Raw genomic sequence first — 20,127 nt, 5'->3', positions numbered from 1 at the left:
TTTTTATTCCTATGTGATTGGACATATGCTTCATATAGGGATGAAAGCCACGAAATACAGTGTGAGCAATCCAACAAAGGACAGAACGTAACAGTGACTTCCAGCACAGAGCAATTGTACAACTCAGGCGACACCTTGATGTTTAAGTGTGGAAAGAGTTGTTGGAATCGGTGATGCCAATGTCAATACTGACATCACAGCTGCTTATGCCCTCTTTTCAGTCATTATAAGGATGACCAAGGACTCTGATACCATCACAGCACCTACACCAACCATTCCCCATTTGTGTGGAAATAACCCATTGCAGGTTTGCCTCACGATCAGACGATTTTCCTTTAGCCATCATTCCTGTTCAGTTGCAGACTTAGGAGTTCGTGATTTGAATTGAAATTTGACGTAAAGTAAGGAAGCAAAAAGCAAAATCAAAGATCTAACTCTGCACTGCTGTCCAAGACATCTGCTGCATGGGCACATGAACATTGTCATGAAAGGATAACTTGTGTTCTATTATAATGACCACATTGTGCAATGGCCCATTGGAGTCACTGCCCACTAAGGTATAAGAATGCAGGATTTCCATGCCGTAATTGGCTCATACTGCAGCCAATGTGTTACAAGAGGGAAAGGATGGATTGAAACGCTGTGAAACAAAGGAAGTAAGTGGTAAGGAATACAAAGCCTCGTCTGCAAAGGCCACAATTGCCCAGTATCTACCAGCCAGCAACATTTATTGAGGCCTGCTTATTAACAGTCCACAAAGAATTTTCACATGGCTTTCATCTGTTCCTGGAAGCATCAGTAGTATTTGGATACAGGAATGACAGATCAGCTCTGTCTCTTACTGTATCACTATGGCTGATTGATCTTTAGTACAAAGAAAGTGACTTGGACCTCAAAGTCTCCACATTCATGGAAAAGCTCAGCATGTCTGGCAGCATCTGAGGAGGAGGAAAAAAGAAGAGTTAAAGTTTCGGGTCCAGTGACCCTTTCTCAGAACTGATGGTGGCTGGGAAAACGTCAGTTTATATGCAGAAAATAGGGAGGTGGGTGGGGTAGGGACTAAACGATAGGATAGAGCCCAAATAGAGAGAAAGACAGTTGGACAGACAAAGGAGTTGCTAACGATCAGGCTGGGAGGGTGAGTAGTTGTTAATGGGGACTGTTAGTGACTAACAACAGCGGGTGTGTAGTGGCAGGCTATGTGGTAACAAGGCCTGGTGTGTGGGGTAGGGGTTGGGACATGGGAGGGTTTACCCCACTTCCTGTAAAGACTCGATTCCATTCTCCCAGTTCCTCCATCTCCGTTGCATATGTTCAGATGAGGCCAACTTTGACAAGGGAGCCTCCAAAATGTCCACATTCTTCCTCAACCGAGAATTCCCCAGCTCCGTTGTTGACAGGGCCCTCAATCAGGTCAAACCCATCTCCCGCACTTCTGCTCTCACCCCTTCTCTTCCCTCCCGCAACAGCAATTGGGTCCCCCTTAACCTCACCTACCATCCCACCAGCATCCACATCCAGAAGGTCATCAGACACCATTTCCGCTACCTCCAGCAAGTGGCCACCACTAGACAGATATTCCCCTCCCCTCCCTTGTCCATCTTCTGCAGGGACCATTCCCTCCGTAACACCCTGGTCCATACCTCCTTCACCCCTAACACCTCCACACAGTCTTATGGCACTTTCTCCTGAAACCGGTGAAGGTACAACACCTGCGCATTTACCTCCTCCCTCCCCAGTATCCAAGAGCCCAAACATACCTTCCAGGTGAAGCAACACTTCACCTGCACTTCCAAGAATCTAGTCTACTACATTCGCTACTCACAATGTGGTCTCCTCTACACCGGTAGACTTGGTGACCGCTTTGCAGAACATCTACGTTCTGCTTACAAAAAAGACCCTGAATTATCTGTTGCCTGCCACTTCAATGGACCGCCTTGCTCCCTGGCCAACATCTCTGTCTCTGGCTTGCTACACAGTGTTCCACTGAAGCCCAGTGCAAGCTGGAGGAACAACACCTCATTTTCCACACGGGGACCCTACAGCCCTCCGGACTCAATATTGAATTCAATAATTTTAGGGCCTAAAATCCCCCATGTCCCAGCCCCCCACTCCACACTCCAGGCCTTGTTACCACATAGCCTGACACTACACACCTCCTGTTGTTAGTAACTAACGGTTCCCATTAACAACTATTCACCCTCCCAGCCTGATCGTTAGCAACTGCTTTGTCTGTCCAACTGTTTTTCTCTCTCTTTGGGCTCTATCCTATCGTTTAGTCCCTACACCACCCACCTCCCTATTTTCTGCTCCCTATTTTCTGCAAATAAAGTGACGTTTTCCCAGCCACAATCAGTTCTGAGGAAGGGTCACTGGACCCGAAACGTTAACTCTTTTTTTTCTCCTCCACAGATGCTGCCAGACCTGCTGAGCTTTTCCAGCAACTTTGTTTTTGTTCCTGATTTACAGCATCCGCAGTTCTTTTGGTTCTCATGTTCATGTCTTGTTGTCAAGCAACCCAAATGGTGGGAGCAGGGGAAGCCAATATCGAGAAAAGAGCTGTAATCTTTGATGATAAAGCAACAGATGAATGGCCTGCCAGCTAACCTGTAGTGAATTGTTTTCCTCAAAGGCTGTAACGTGCTGTCACTATTTCAGCTAACAACATTATCTGCCCATAAGGTTCTTTGATTTACAAGCAGCACGTGTAAAGCATCAAACAACAGTCCTAGACAAGCTACAGAGAGTACATCTGAAACAGTTTTTATAGCTCTGTTTACAGATGACTTTCTGAAGCAAATATAAATTCTGCAGGCAAGTGGCTTGATGGCGATCCCAAGGCAATTGGTGTAACTGGAAATCGAAAGAACTGCAGATGCTGTAAATCAGGAGCAAAAACAGATGTTGCACGAAAAGCTCCGCAGGTCTGGCAGCATCTGTGAAGAAAATGTCAGAGTTAATGTTTTGAGTCTGGTGACCCTTCCTCAGAACTGATGGTAGCTAGGAAAACAGTTTATATTGCAGAAAATAGGGAGGGGTATTGAGTGGGGAGTAAACCATAGCATGAAACAGGGTATGTGATAACAAGGCCTGGTGTGTAGAGCAGTGGGATGGGACATGGGAGAGTTAAGGCTTGCAAAAAACACCGAGTTTCCCGTTGCCAGTTTAACATACCACCCTATTCCCTTGCCAACATCTGTGTCTCTGGTTTGCTGCAGTGTTTCCAGTGAAAGTCAGCACAAGCTGGAAAAACAACACCTCACTTTTCACTTGGGGACCCTGCAGCCCTCTGGATTCAGTATTGAGTTCAATAATTTTAGGGCCTTAAATCTCCCATGTCCTAGTCCCCTAACGCATATACCAAGACTTGTTATCACATAACAAGGTGTAGAGCTGGATGAACACAGCAGGCCAAGCAGCATAAGAAGAGCAGGAAGACTAACGTTTTGGGCCTAGACCCTTCATCAGAAAAGTTTCTTCACATACCCTGCCATCACACACTACCTATTGTCAGTCACTAATCTTCTCCATTAACAGCTATTCACCCTCCTCGCCAAATCATTATCAACTCCTTTGTCTGTCAAACTGCTCTTCTCTCTCTTTGGGCTCAATGTTTTATCCAATTGTTTACATCCTACCTCATCTCCCCCCTATTTTCTGCATATAAACCAACATTTTCCTAGCTACCACCAGCCCTGAGGAAACGTTACCAGACCCAAAACGTTAACTGATTATTTTTTCCTTTTGAGACACTGCCAAACTTGCTCAGCTCTTCCACCAACTTCTGTTTTTGTTCCAGGTGTATTTCGAAGTTGCATGCAAGATGAATACTATTCCTGTAGGCACAGTTTAATGCAGTGGACTATGAAATGACCTGTGTAGCCTGTTCCATCTCAGCACAAAGCCCTTATCAATTAGTTTCCACACCTCTGATGGGTCATTTGGTGTCGTACTGTACAGTTGACTTTGATTTGCAAGATCCCCTGGTTGATAATGGTTTGTAATGCATTAGCTCATCTCAATCTAAATAACAATTAGGGAAATATAACTAGCTAGAGAAGTAAAACAACCAGGGTTCCTTTGCTATAAAAGGGAGAGTAGGAACTGCAGATGCTGGAGAATCGGAGATAACAATGTGTAGAGCTGGATGAACACAGCAGGCCAAGCAGCATCAGAGGAACTGGAATGCTGACGTTTCGGGCCTAGACCCTTCTTCAGAAAAAAAAAACAGGGTTCCTGTGATAATAAAATGTGAGGCTGGATGAACACAGCAGGCCAAGCAGCATCTCAGGAGGGTTCCTGTGCTGATTGCTGCCAAAAAGCTCTTTCTGCAATTCGTGTGGATACATCTGTTAGATGAGGAACAGAGTAATCTGTGTTATATTGTTAGTCCCTATACTCACGTAGCCTGAGGATACCCAACACTCTTGAAATAGAGTCAATGAACTAGTGATAATGCAACAGAAAACTGGAGACTTCACACCCATTTTGCGGAATTGTGCTCTTGACAGATCAATCTCTGCATTAGCTGTGTAAGTTTGCAAATTGATCTTTTATTTTGCAGTTGACTGTTTCAGAGAAAAACGAATAGAGATTTAGAAAGTTCCAAAAAAATGTTTTTCCAGCTAGAGGAATAAAATCATGAAATCCTGAGAAATAATACTAATTCTATCGAGAACATTTTACCATTTGATATCATCATCATTGCTGATCTTAATGTTGCATTAACTTTACTTTCCTGCCTGTCCTTGCTACAACTCTTAACTCTTGTGTCAATCAAAATTCTAAATAACTAAGTAACAAAGTATATTCAACAATTTAGTATCCATTGCTCTCTGGGGAAAAGAATTCCAATGATTAATAAGGCTCAGAGAAGAAATTCCTTCTCGCCTCCATCTTAAATGGGAGACCCTTTTGTTTTAAACTGTGCCTCTAACCTCTAGATTCCACAACTAGAAGACATATTTTCCCAGTATCGACCCTGTCAGACTCTGAATGTTTTATATGTTTCAGTAAAATCACTTCTGAGGCTTTTAAAGTGCAATGATTCAACCAATCCAATCTTCCCTCATAAGATAACAAAGTGTGAAGCTGGATGAACACAGCAGGCCAAGCAGCATCTCAGGAGCACAAAAGCTGACGCTTCGGGCCTAGACCCTTCATCAGAGAGGGTCTCTCTTCCCTTGTAAGATAAACTTTTCACTTAAAGAATCAGTGACATGAACCCTCTTCTGAATTGCTTCAAATGCAAATATAAACCCTCAAACAACACTAAGTGTACGATCAGTTGGGTTTGTAACTAATATTTACTTACATTTGCTAGATGTGACATGTTCACAATTATGGATCCATTTTCTGCAAGTGAAAGGATAAAAAGTTAAAGCATTGTGCCCTATTCCAGATCACCCGAGAGCTTGGGAAGCCTGTACTTCTTAGTTGCCTTTTCCATGGCCACTAGACAGCATAGTGGCTCAGTGGTTAGCACTACAGCCGCACAGCGCCAGGGACCTGGGTTCGATTCCAGCCTCAGGCAACTGTCTGTGTGGAGTTTGCACATTCTCCCCGTGTCTGTGTGGGTTTCCTCTGGGTGCTCTGGTTTCCTCCCACAGTCCAAAGATGTGCAGGCTGGGTGGATTGGCCATGCTAAATTGCCTGTAGTGTTCAGGGGTGTGTGGATTATAGGGGACAGGTTGGGGTGGGATGCTTCAAGGGGCAGTGTGGACTTGTTGGGCCAAAGGGCCTGTTTCCACACTGTAGGGAATCTAATCTAATCTAGACTCAGCTTGCCACCAGTAAGCACAGCTCTTGCCTGCCAATAAATTGTTTGCAATTTGGTATTCTTCTGTTTGTTATGATGAGTGCAAGATGTAAAATTGTAACGACGTGATTTTACTTTCAGTAACATGCAGTAAGTAGGAATCTGACACACATGAGCTCAGGCACAACCAGGACAAGGGAACCAGATGTATACCATTCAGGTAGTTAACAATTTGTTGACAATAAATGGCAAAACCTCTCAGAACGATGATGACTGAAGACTAGTGGGAAAGGTGGATTCACTTGGAAAACCACTGGCAGTAGATTCAAATGATGTTGGCAGAGGAGCATAGACATTGACATTTTACAAAAACATTGAGTAGCTTTGCAACCATCTGAGGACTGGCAACATGACCTGGCTCGGGAAACGGCATTTGATACCCACGGAAAAGTAATACATTTATGCCTTCAAAAGAAACCACAGGATATAAAAGGTACAGTATCTGAATAAACGCAACCACATGGTCGACAAATGCAAAAACTCGACAGCAATGATCAATTTCAGTTCATTCTTTTTAATGACAGCAGTGGTTCATATTCCACCACCAACTCCAATGAATAGCCTGAACACAAATTAATCACAATAAAGTTAATAACAACACACTACACTTAACATTTGAAGTCACCTGCCATACAATCTTCTGCAGAAAATGCAGAAGGAGGATTAGATTAAAGTATAAGTATTCTCCGAAGTCATAGAATATTGTCATTTTGTTTTGAGAATAACAGTGAGGCAATCGGTATGCACCATTATCCCTTACTCTGCTTCCCACACTCCGTTTCTATACTCCGGTTCCTGCGCTCTGCGATACCCTGTTTCCCACACTCTGTTTCCCGTGCCCTGTTTCCCACGCTCCTGTCGCCACGCTCCATTTCCCCATTGACATGTTATTGGGATAACATCCCATTGATTTCCATATTCGCTATAAATTAATGCTCTTTATCTGCTTACACAGAGGTATGCAGACACTGCCTTAAAACTTCCTGCCCAACTGGAATGAGGTGTAAAACTTAGTAAATCCTTATCTTCCTACACATAGGTAGAAAGACACTGCCTTAAGCTTCCTGCCTGAATAGAATTAGGTATAAACTTTGTAAGTCTTTATCTTCCTGCACAGGGATATGTAGAAACTGTCTCAAATAAGATTAGGTCGGAAGCATTTGTAAAGGTGAGAGACTTCTGAAATCCTGTAAAGTATGTAACTTCTGTTTCTGCTAAAGGAGCCAAGGCACTGACTTTTGTTCAAGCCAGACACTTTGGCAACCTGAAATCGCCTCCTGCCATTAGCAGTCACTTCACAAACGATCAATACTGTATCCTGCTCTCTTTATGGTTTCGATGTAGTAATTGTTTGTGCGTCATGTAATTGTCTGATGTAGTGATTGTTTCACGTATCACGCCATTGTGAGATGTAAAATTGCTTTATGTACTATGCGCTCGATAAGGTATAAAAAGCGAGGACAGTCCACCGCTCAGGAGACTCTGCACTCTGTGCCAGGCTGAGTACAGTGATCCTCCACAGCTTGTACTTGCTTTGTAATAAAGGATTTGTTTTTCTAAACAGGCCAGTGTCTTGTTATTGCATCAAGTCCATGAGGGTTTCCCTGCATGCTGTTTCTGCTTCTGTGGTTTTGCATATTTGTTACACATCCACTGTTTCTGCCCTTCTGTTTGCCAACTTCTGCTCGTGCCCCTGTTTCCAGTCCTCTGACTCAGCCCTACCATTTCATCCCAGCTGTTTCAGACCCTCTGTTCCTGCACCTCTCTTGCTGTGCCTCAATTTCTGCCCCTCTCTTTTTCTCATCCTCTCGTTCTACCACTGTTTCTAATTATCTCGGTATGCACCACTGTTTCTTCCGCTCTGTTTCTCATCCTTGTTTCCCATTCTTTATTTCAGCCCCTCTGCTTCAGTTTCTGCTCTTCTGTTCTTCATCCTGTAATTCTGACCCTATGTTTCTCAACTCCTTTCTGATTCGCTGTTTCTGCTCCTGTTTCAGCCCCACTGTATTATTACATTCTTTGTTTTTCATCCTCCCTTCCTGCCCTTCAGTTTCTCATCCTCTTGTTTCTGATTCTGTTTCACATACTGTTTGTACACCTCAGTTTCTGTGCCTGTGATTCCAATCCTATGTTTCTACCCCTCCGGTTTCACATCCTCTGTTTCTGGTTGTCTGTTTCTCATTATCTCTTTCTGCCCCTATGGCTTGACATGACTGTGTCACATCCTCTGTTTCTGCTGCTCTGTCATCTTCTGTTTTTGCCCCTCTGTTTCCAAACTTATGTTTCTGTTACTCTGTCTGTTTCTCATTCTCTGTTTCAGCAGCACAGTTTCTCATCCTCATCTTACGCCCTTCTATTTCTCAAAGTCTGTTTCTGTTTCTGGTCCTCTGTTTCTGCACTTCAATTTGTGACTATTTCTGCCCCTCTGATTCCAAGTCTGTTTCAACCACCCCCCAAGTGGTTGAGAACGCCCTCGACCATGTCTCCCACATTTCTGATATCCATTTCAAGCCTACCGACTTCCCACAGCGACCTCGAACTCTCCCTCCACCGACCTTCCTGCAAAAATACCATCCCCTATTCCCAATTCCTTCGCCTTCACCACATCTGCTCCCAGGATGAGGCATTCCACTCCCAAACATCTCAGATGCCCTTGTTTTTAAAGGATTGCAACTTCCCCACCCTCACTGGTCAAGAACGTCCTCGACCGTATCTCCTACATTTCACCGCAACTCATCCCTCACACCCCCTCCCAACAATAACAACCAAAACAGAGTCCCCCTCATCAACACGTACCACCTCACCAACCTCCGGATCCAACGCATCATCCTCCGACACTTCTGCCATCTGCAATCCAACCCCACCACCAAAAGATATTTCTCCCCTCCCCAACCTTATCTGCTTTCCGGAGGGATCACTCTCTCCATGACTTCCTTGTCTACTCCACACTCCCCTCCAGCCCAAGCACACCTCCCTAATTATTTCAGAATCCCGTTCCCCTCCCCCATTTCTGAAGAAGGGTCTAGGCCCAAAACGTCAGCTTTCCTGCTCCTCTGATGCTGCTTGGCCTGCTGTGTTCATCTAGCTGTATACTTTGTTATCTCAGATTCTCCAGCATCTGCAGTTCCTACTATGTCTCTTCTCCTCTGTTCCTTACTTTATTCCCCCCTGTTTCTGATCCTCTGTTTCTCATCCTCACCTTTTTCGCCATCTGTTTCTGCCCATTTGTTTCCAATCTTCTGTTTCTACCCCTCTATTTCACATTCTGTGTTTCCCATCCTCTGCTTCTCATTCTCTATTTTTCCCCTATGTTTCTTATCCTGTGTTTCTGCCCATCTGGTTTCACATCCTCTGTTCCTGCACCTGTTTCTCAATCTGTGTTTCTGGCCCTTGGGTTTGGCATGTCTGTTTCACATCCTGTGTCTGCCCCCCTATCTGCCAGATTCCTACTGTGCCCCTGTTTCCAATCCTCTGTTCCTGCCCCTTTCTTCCAGGATATCTGTTTCTGCACTGCTGTTTCTTGCCACTCCATTTCCCATTCTGTGTTTCTGTTTCTCATCCTCAGTGCGCCTTTCTCTGTCTCTGCCACTCTGTTTCTCAACCTCTTTTCCTCATCTTACATTTCTGTACCACTGTTTCTCATCCTCTTTTTCTTGTTCTTGAGCGTCATTCTCTGTTTCCATCCCTCTGTTTCACAAAATTTTTCCCTTATCCTCAATTTCTGCGCCTGTTTCAAAACCTCCCTTTCTACGCCTCAGTTTGTCATTCACAGCTTCTCATTCTTTCTCATTAATGTTTCTGCCCTTATGTTTCACATCCTCTGTTTCCCATTCTCTTTTCCTGCACCTCTGTTTCTCATACTCCTTTTTGCCCTTCAGTTTCTCATCCTGTTTCCAATCCTGTGTTTCTACCCCTCAGGTTTCACATCCTGTTTCTGCACCTGTTTGCCAGCTTCTGATTGTGCCCCTGTTTCCAATCCCCTGTTCCTGCCCTTCTGTTTCACATTCTCTCTTTCTCCTCCACTGTTTCTCCTCCTCTGTTTCTGCTCCTTTGTTTCACATCTGTTTCTGCGCCACTGTTTCTGCCCGTTTCTCATCATGTATTTCTGATTCTGTTTCTCATCCTGTGCCTCATTCTCTGTTTCCGCCCCTCTGTTTCTCAACCTCTTTTCTTCATCCTGTTTCTGTACCACTGTTTCTCATCCTCCTTTTCTGCACCTGTTTCCATGTGTCTGTTTCTGCCCATGTTTCTCACCTCTGTTTCTCATTCTCCATTTCTCATCCACGGTTACTACCCCTTCGTATTTCATCCTCTGTTTCTGCTATGCTGTTCCTTATACTGTTTCGGCCCCTCTGTTTTTCATCTTCTGTATCTCCTTTTCAGCAAGAATGACAAACAGGGGGGCAGAAAGATAGTGGCAGAAACTGATGGACAGAAACAGAGAATGACAGAATGCGGGGGGGGGGGGTGCAGAAAGATAGCGGCAGAAACAGAGAATGACAAACAGAGGGGCAGAAACATTCTCTGTATCTGTCCATCAGTTTCTGCCACTATCTGCCCCTCTGTTTGTCATTCACTGTTTCTCATTCTCGTTTGAGAGAGTAGAAATAGGGAATCTTAAAGAGTAAATGAGAAACACAGGATGAGAAACAGAAGCAGGACCAGTGTGGCAGAAACAGAAGATGAGAAAGAGAGGGGCAGAAGCAGAATAGCAGAATAAGTTTGGATCATTGACTGAAACTATAGCATTGTAACTTAGGCAAAGTTCTGAAACTCCCTATCTAACACCAAGTGACTAACTGAATCCCAAAGTGTGTAATAATGGTCATACCAGTGACAGCAACATGCCACAAATAACATTAAAAAGGGCTGTATTACACACAAGGTTGGAGGGAGTGTCCTATCTATAGCAGTTCTTGCTACTCCAAACTTCACATAAATCAAGTTGGAAAGGTTTTGATTGTACTGCAGAAGTTCTGCTCAGGTCGTGCCCTCAGCATGTCCCACAGTGCTCAGAGTACATGAGCTGTTTTCATTAGCACTAAACAGTATATACAGAGAAAGCATTCTGTACAGGGCTGACACTAATTTATGTGGAGATATGTTGCAAAGAATCACAGAAGTGTTACAGTGCAAAAGGAAGTCATTGGCCCATCTTGTCTTAACCAGCTCTTCAAAGGAACATCATTGCTAGTGCCAGCTTCATGCTTATCAGCCATATCCATGCATATTATTTCTATTCAAATAATCATCTGATTTCCTTTTGCATGGCTCAACTGAACCTGCTTCCAGAACACTTACAGGCAGTGCATTTCATACCCTCTGTCTTCTTTGCTCTTAGTATAGCAGACCTGTTCCTTCCTTTTCACTCCGGTATTTCCATACATTTTACAGCTCTTTTTCTGTTTCTGCACCTTTAACAACTTTTGCTTCGGACCTCTGCTTCTGCCAAAAGAAGCAACCATTTTCTCACAGCTTTCCAATTCTAAAGTCATTACAGACCCAAAACGTTAACTGTTTCTCTCCACTGATGCCGCCAGACATCCTCAGTTTTTCAAGCATTGCGTTCCTTTCACAACCAAAATGCTCAGTTTATGAAAAAGCTTTATTCTCAATCACATTTTTCACCTTTGGCAAATCACTTTCAATCTACGCCCTTTCATTCTTGGCCCTTACCTCCCCATCTACTTTATCCAGCCCCTTCACAATTCTTCGCCCTAAAAAGAGAGCAATCCCCCAACTTGTCTAAGTAAGTCCTGCGGAAGTATCACTGGATCTAAAACGTCAACTGATTTCTCTCTACAGATACTGCCGGACCTGCTGAGCTTTTCCAGCAATTTCTGTTTTCCTTCCCAACTTCTGCAACCAGACCTCACTACTGGAACATCTCAGCCCTCGAACCATTCCTGTAGATCACTTAAGCACTTGTAAACGTGGGCAGTAAACCAGAAACTCAACCCACTTTGTCACAAACGTAGCCCCTCGGCCTACACTTCTGAAGAAGGGTCTCGACCCAAATCATCAGCCTCCCGGCTCCTGCGAAGCGGCTGGACCCGCTGCTCACAACGGAAGTTGATGTTGGTGAGTGGCTGTGGAAACAGCCAATCAGTGGGCGAAGCCGACGGAGGCGGGACTTCTCTGACCGAGCCGACATCCCTCGTCGCCTTGGAGTTTGCAGCGAAAGGCGGGGAGGCCGCAGAGATGTTGGGGATCGAAAAACTGCCCATCGAGGAGACCTTGGAAGATAGCCCGCAGGTACAAATCGATGCAGCCGACCCTCCAGTTTCAGGCGGATCGCTGACACTCGATCAGATGTTAGCCTTTGAGCAGGTCGGGCAAAGGCCCACTCACCTCTAATGTAACTCTTCATGTTAATTGGAATGTCCACTGCTAAAGAGGCGTGAGAAACGGTGGTTGAACTGAGTAAAAAAAATCTGCTGTATGATAAGGAACACCTGGGGTGAAACTTACGGGGATATCAGAGACAAACGTTACGAAGGCTGGTCTTGTACTGCCTGTATTTTACTCAAATCTAAAGCGGCGTTTTTCTGGACAACCTCTGCATAATTGTCCGGCCTTTTGCCCGTTTAATTTTTAAGGGTATATCAGTGGGCTCAGGTTGCTGTGATAGCAGTGGCTCATTGATCCTACTGATCTCAGTCAAAAGGTTCACATCCCGCTGGCGGAAACTGGGCGGCCACTTAAAAGCTGGCAATTGAGACAAAGTTCGTTTTGCTCTCAGGTGAGCCTAGATGTCGCATGTCGCTATAGGTGGGGAGTTCTCCTCTAATGTCGTAAGCAATGTTTTACCCTCAACAGCCATCATTAAAAACACATTCTGATTGTAAATCTCAGTGTTTGTGGGATCGTGCTGTGTGCAAGCTGTCAGTGACATTTCCTTTTTATTACAGTAGATTTCCGTGGTTCCAAAAGGCTTAGTGCTGCCACATAAGTAGATGTTTGTTTTTCTGTAGTGAGTAATATGAGAACCTCTTTCAGTTCTGAGAAGTTTCACCAGGCTCAAAACGTTAACTCTGTTTTAAGCTTCACAGATGCTGCCAGACCTGCTGAGCTTTCTCGGCAACTTTGTTTTAGTTCCTGATTTACAGCATCCGCAGTTCTTTTGAGTAGTTTTTGTCAGTTTAGACTCAATAGGTCATAAAGGTTCTGTACTGTATGATTCTATGCTATGCTGAATGACCCTTCTCTGTGCTGAAATTCTAAACTACTCAACTTGCAAACAATAGGGAACAGGTCATGCCTTAACAGTAAACTAAGATTTTTTTTGTTTTAAATATAGCAGCACCAAAATGTTATACTTTAAAGATTATTCAAAATAACACACAGCAAATACAACATTCTGCAGTTAACATATGGGAATTGCCTGGGTGCAAACTGAAGCCATTCTTAGATCAAAAATATGAGGTTCTTATATTACTTACTACAGAAAGACATACATCTATTTATGTGGCAGCATTAAGTGCTTTGGTGCTTTTCAGTTCACAGATGCTGCCAGACCTGCTGAGTTTTTCAGGCAATGTTGTTTTTGTTTCATACACTGGTCCCTCTTGCTATATTTGGCCCATAGCCTTGAATGTCATATCATTAAATGGTCATCCAAGTACTTTTTAAAGATTCTGAGCTTTCCTGTATCAATTACTCTTCCAGGCAATGCATCCCAGATGCCACCACTCCCTGAGTGAAAAAAAATCCTCATACCTATTCTAAATTTTCTGCTATCAACTTGTTATTGATCATTGAACTAAGAGGAACTGATGCCTTCCATCCATCCTGTTCATGCCCCTCAAAATCTTACACCTCTTTCTCTGCTCTAAAGAAAACAACTTGCACTTATCTAGCCTCTCTTCATAACTAAAATACTCCATCTCAGTTAACATCCAGGTGAATGTTCTCTGCACCCCCAATGGTGCAGTCATGTCCTTCTTTCAGTGTGGTGACCAGAACTGCACACAGTATTACTTTGGCCTAACCAAAGTTTTATACAACTCCAACAAAATCTCCCTACATCTATTAATAATGCCACAACTGATAAAGGCAGCTGTTCTGTATGCCTTCACAACTATCATGTTAACCAATCCTGCCACCTTTAGCGATCAGTCTACAAATACCCCACACCCTGCTGTTCCTATTGAGCTTCCTATGTCCATGTCCATGTCACTTTGGGAAAAGCTGCCTGATTTTGTCTCTTACTCCGGCCGCCGCCTTTTAATCTTGCGTGTGAATTTCTTTCAAATGCATGTCTGTTGTGTTGGAATATGATGTGACCACCCTTTTAAGTAGTGCATTCCAGATTGCACAGATATACAGCACAGAAGCAGGTTAATCAGCTAAACTGGCTGGTATTAGTAGTCCATTTGAATATCCTGTTTTATCTAAATATTTCCTGATAACTCTGTATTTACTTCCCCCTTGTATACTTTCTGCCTTCCCTGCAAATAATTTCTGTTAATATCCTCCCTGTCTTTTGCTACAATTTCAAAACCTATTCCTTAATAATCGACCCATTATCTCCTTATTTCTTCTATCAAAACGCCAATTTTAACTACATCAATTGGGTCTCAGATTAGCATTCTTTGTTCTGAAGAGATTATTCCCAACTGCTCCAATTTCTCAATGTATCTGAAGTCCTTGTGGATTATATTACTTGCTGAACCACTTCAGTACCCTGTACAAGGTCTTGATGTCCTTACAAAAGTGTGGTGCCCAGAACTTCATAATACTTAGCTGAAGCCTAGCTAGTGATCTGTGAAAATGTGTTTTTTTTAATTAAATAACACTGTTTGTCAAATCAAGCATGCGTTAAGCTTTTTTAATTTTCTTCTTAACTGGTCCTGCCACCCTGGGAGACTTTGGATATGCATCCCAGGTTGCTTTAATGTTGAGTCCCCACTCTTCAAAACACTCTCTGTTCCCCATCACCTAACAGTTCTTTAAATTAAGTCATCCCAGTATGAATGTGCTCACAGAAAGATCTGGGAGTTCACGCAGAGAGATCTGGGTGTTAGGTCCATTGTACCCTGAAGGTGGCAACTCAGTACGATAGAGTGGTCAAGAAGGCATCTGGCATGCTTTCATTCATCGGAGGGGGTATTGAGTACAAGAGTTAGCAGGTCATGTTACAGTTGTGTAGGACTTTGGTTCAACCACATTTGGAATACTGCGTACAGTTCTGGCCGCCACATTACCAAAAGGACGTGGATGCTTTGGAGAGGGTGCAGAGAACATTCACCAGGAGATTGCCTGATATGGAGGGCACTAGCTATGAAGAAAGGTTGAGTAGATTAGGATTATTTATTATTTACATTAGAAAGACAGAGGTTGAGGGGTGAACCTGTTTGAGGTCTACAGAATCATGAGAGGTATTGACAAGGTGGATAGCAAGGAGCTTTTTCTCAGATTGGGGGACTCAATTACTACGGGGTCACGATTTCAGGGTGAGAGGGGAAAAGCTTAAGGGAGATATGCGTGGAAAGTTCTTTACACAGAGAGTGGTGGGTGCCTGGAATGTGTTGCCAGCGGAAATGGTCGAGGCGGGCACGATAGTGTCATTTAAGATGTATCTAGACAGATATATGAATAGGCAGGGAGCAGAGGGATATAGATCCTTGGAAATTAGGCAACATGTTCAGATAAAGGATCTGGATTGGCACAGGCTTGGCGGGCCAAAGGGCCTGTTCCTGTGCACACCCAGCAGCACATCCAGTAAAACTGATGATACCAGCACACACAGCAGCACGTCCAGTTCCACCGATGATACCAGCACACCCAGCAACACATCCAGTATCACTGATACCAGCACACCCAGCAGCATATCCAGTACCACTGACAGCACCAGCACATCCAGCAGCACATCCAGTACCACTGATGATACCAGCATAGCCAGTAGCACATCCAGTATCAGTGATGATACCAGCACACCCAGCAGCACGTCCAGTGCCACTGGCAACACCAGCACATACAGCAGCACTTCCAGTTACTCCAGCACACACAGCAGCATATCCGACGTCACTAGCACACACAGTAGCATATCCAGTACCGTCGATTACACCAGCACACTTAGCAGCAAGTCCAGTTCCACTGATATTACCAGCACACACAGCAGAACACCCAGTTCCACTGGCAGCGCCAGCACACACAGCAGCACTTCCAGTCATACCAGTACACACAGCAGTATATCCAATACCACAAGCAGTACCAGCACACCCAGCAGCACATCCATTACCACTGATGATACCAGCACACCCAGCAGCACATCCAGTACGAGCGACACCAGCATACCCACCAGCATGTCCATTACCACTGATGACACCAGCACGCACAGCAGCACACCCGGTTCCAATGGCAGCACCAGTACAGTCAGCAGCACTTTCAATTATGCCAGCACACCCAGCAGCACATCCATTACCACTGATAACAGCCCACATAGCAGCATATCCAGTACAATTTTCTTTGTTCTTTGTATTTCACTTGTCTGTTTATGTCCCCAGTGTCTATTACCATCCGCTATGTTGCAAAGATTATACCTTGCAGGATTTTTGAAATTGTAAACACTACTGCACCCAAGTCCAGATTAGTTGTACAAAAAGAAAAATAATGGCCTTAATGATGATAATAATAATAATAATAATAATCCCTGCAGTCCCCATTACATAACCCAAGTCAGAAAATCATTCATTCATCACTATTGTCTTTTGTGCTTTACCCGCATTACCACTGCTACTTTTATCCCAGTACTTCTATTTTCCTAATGTGTCTGTTACTTTACTAAGTATTACTTTACTTTGAAACTGCATTACTTTATTAAGACCCTTTTTGAAAGTTTATATAAAATCTATTGCACTATATTGAATTTTCTGTTGTATCCAATAGTCCAACCAGGTTTATCAGGGACAACTTGTCTTTTCACAAATTCTAAAATAAACATAGAATTCTGGAGAAACTCTGCAGGTCTGACAATCGTTGATGTTTTGAGTCGGGTATGATTCTTCATTTTCTATGGCACCTCCTTGGCATAACTGGCAGAACAAATTACCAATCTCAGTCTTTTCAAAAGCAGAGCTTCCAAGTTTTTTTTTTCAAGGTTATCAGATATAAGTAACTTTGGTTTAGGTATGTGTGTAGGGTGGAAGATGAATACATGTTCAACAAATTTCTATATAGTGAGTCAGCTGGATTGGTAGGATGCCCAAAGCTCTTGGTTCATTGATTCTTTCAAGTGTTGCATGCCAATTCTGGACATTTTCATCAGTTAGTGACTTCTAGACATTTTAATCAGAGTAAAGTGACAACATCTCCTGTCTGCTGACATGTGCCTCCACAACGGTCAGTGCCAGTAGCTAGGCAATAGAGGATGTCAATGCCAGAACAATCTACAGTGCTTACTATGCAGCACTTTTACATTACCTGCCTTTCAAATGTTCTGTCAGCAAAAGTGTGCATTGCTGTGTCATGGTAGGCCGGTTTGGAAGATTAACTCTCATGGGATCCCTGCTGAGTTGGTAAGTTGGATACAAAATGGGTTTGGTCTTGGTCATAGAAGACAGAGGGTGCAAAAACAAAGTTGCTGGGAAAGCTCAGCAGGTCTGGCAGCATCTATGAATGAAAAGACAGTGTTAATGTTTCGGGTCCGGTGACCCTTCCTCAGAAGACAAAGGGTAGTTGTGAAGGGGTGCTTTTTCTGACTGGAGATCTGTGACCAGCAGTGTTCCGCAAGGACCACTGCTGGGACCTCTGTTTGTAATTTATATAAACAATTTGGATGAAACTGTAGGTGTTCTGATTGCCAAGTTTGCAGATGACACAAAAATTGGAGGAGTTGTGGATAGTGAGGAAGGTTGTCAAAGGATACAGCGGGATATAGATCAGTTGGAAAATTGGTTGGCGAAATGGCAGATGGAGTTTGAGGTGTGAGGTGCTGAATTTTGGGAAATCAAATGCTAGAGGAAAGCATTAAGCGAATGGCAGAACCCGTAGTGGCATTGATATACGCAGGGATCTTGGGGTGCCAATCCATAGCTCCTTGAAAGTGATAACATTAGTGAATAAGGTGGTAAAGAAGGCATTTGGCATGTGTGCCTTCATTGGTCAGATTATTGAGTATATAAGTTGGTATGTCACATTGCAGCTGTTCAAAACTTTATAAAAACTGAAAGAATTGTGGATGCTGTAAATCTGAGGAAGAGTCACTCAGCCTAAAACCTAAACTCTGATTTCTCTCCACAGATGCTGCCAGACTTGCAGAGCTTTTCCACTAATTTCTATTTTGGTATAAAACTTTAGTTAGCCCATGTTTGAAGTATTATGTACAGTTCTGGTCACCACTCTGCAGCCGCGATGTGGAGGGTCTGAAGAAGGTGCAAATAGAGGTTTAGTAGGAATGTAGCCCAGATTGGAGTGGATTAGCTATAAGGAGAGGTTGGATGAACTTGGATTATTTTTCACTCGAGTGTTGGAGGCCAAGGACAACTTCTGAGAAGCCTATAATTTTATGACAGTCATCGATAAGGTACACAGTCAGAGTCTTCTTCCCAGGGACTATGTCAAACACTAGGGGGCATAGATTTAAGGTGAGAGGGAGAAAGTTTAAGGAGATGTGCAAGGCAAGTTTTCTTAGAAGATGATAGGTGCCTGGAATGCACTGCCAAGGGAGGTGGTAGAAGCAGATGTGATAACAATGTTTAAGAGGCATTCAGACATAAACATAAACAACTACGGAATAGAGGGATACAGACCATGTGCAGGCAGATGAGATTAGTTTAGAATGGCATCATATTCAGCACAGACAAGTGCCGAAGGGCCTCTTCCTGTGCTGTACTGCTCTATGGTATAAAATGACATCCTGTCAAATGTTGTTTTGTTTGCTGCTTGTCTGTCATTTTTCATAGATGGAAGGATGCTGGAACATTTAAAATTACTAAATTGTTTTCAGAAGCAGTAAGTGGTAAATGATCATATGATCAATGATGCCAAAGTACATTTTGGCCACCTGGTTGGTTGAGAGATCATAAAGTGTTTCTACTGTTGCTGCGACCAATTAGGTCACCATTTTAATATAGGTATTACGGGAGCCAGTTTGAACATAACAGGTCTCACAGCAACAGTAAAATACATTAGAGCATTTTTTTTTAGCTGTTGATAGAGAGTTCAGTTTCTTCTAGTACATAAAGTGAACTTTACTGCCCTTCAAAAAGTGTTGTGCTAACATTTAAATCTACCAGAGAATGCAAAGGACTTTCATTAGCATATCTTCCAGAATGTGATCCTTCCAACATTCTCATCAACTTGAAGAAAGAAAGTGAAGTAAGCTGGTTATGTAGCAAGTAGTAGTTCTTACTATGATCTTGGTTCTTGCCTATTAATCCCAGCAGATCCTTGCTGTAGATAATGCAAGTGTGTTTTATTGAATTAAACAGTTCAATTGCATTGTTGCTACGTGATAGAGATGTATTGATTTAATGTACATGAGTTATAGTTTCAAAAGCCAGATATTTATATTGACAATCTCAGCTTTTACTTCTTCAAATTTTTGGATAGACACGCTCACTGCTGGGAGTATTTGAAGAAGATGCTGCTGCCATCTCAAACTATACCAACCAACTTTACAACGCCATGAAGAGGATTTATGATGCACAGGTATCATAAATTATCAGACTAGGACATCAGTTACTGGCGATCTGCATAAAATGAAATGTCGTGTGCTGCAATACAATGGCAAATAGCTTTAACTGTTTTCCGTAACTACGTTGTACAATATGTATATTTAGAGTCAAGTTTCTTGAATATTTTAATATGTCTACATGATTCCCATCCTACAGTTTCCTTTGTCCTTTGCATTTTTATTCTTGTTATGTCTACTCATCATCCAGCCTCATACTTGGGACAATGCAGACAGCAAACTTTCTTAAAGTTCCCAAAAGAAAACGTAGTGACTACTCAGTACTAGACGGGTTTCCTGAACAACAGTGAAGTATTTGCTTTCTCTTCAGCCACTTGCTGATAAGTGGACACAAATGTGCAGAGCTCATACAGCATCATAAATATCTTAATGCCTTGAAAGTGGTACAAAATTCCATGTCACTTCAAAAATGGCAAACCAAAGACTGAGACAGAATGATCAAAAGCTTGGTTGAAGGACTTAAAGAAAGCTGAATCAGGGAGAGGTATTAGGGTTTGGAGAAGGATTTCTAGAGCATTATGGCACATCTGATAAATTTACTGCAAAGCTCAGAACCTACTTTTTTTTGTGAAATGTAACCTCAGTTCATGTAGTGAGAGGAGTGCAATAATTG

The 20,127-nt window shown here is 43.2% G+C and overlaps 1 protein-coding gene across 13 annotated transcripts in view; it reads left to right on the top strand.

Moving 5' to 3' along the window:
- The window catches only part of appl1 (adaptor protein, phosphotyrosine interaction, PH domain and leucine zipper containing 1), a 171,487-nt gene that overhangs the window by 56,097 nt on the left and 95,263 nt on the right, over positions 1-20,127 (top strand). For 6 of the 13 annotated variants that reach the window (XM_059649964.1, XM_059649963.1, XM_059649961.1 and 3 more), the window contains one exon: positions 19,373-19,471. In XM_059649964.1, coding sequence (XP_059505947.1) covers positions 19,448-19,471 — 24 coding nt within the window. In that variant the 5' untranslated portion in view covers positions 19,373-19,447. Of the gene's footprint in view, positions 1-11,957; positions 12,074-12,094; positions 12,177-12,470; positions 12,561-19,372; positions 19,472-20,127 lie in introns of those variants that run through there. The other 7 variants (XR_009446505.1, XR_009446504.1, XM_048548263.1 and 4 more) reach the window with 4 other exon arrangements.

The sequence above is a fragment of the Stegostoma tigrinum genome, chromosome 11 (genome assembly GCF_030684315.1).
Source record: "Stegostoma tigrinum isolate sSteTig4 chromosome 11, sSteTig4.hap1, whole genome shotgun sequence".
In the NCBI taxonomy this organism is placed as follows: Eukaryota; Metazoa; Chordata; class Chondrichthyes; order Orectolobiformes; family Stegostomatidae; genus Stegostoma; species Stegostoma tigrinum.
Note: the sequence above shows the minus strand (reverse complement) of the source record. Positions and strands in the feature narration are given on the sequence as shown.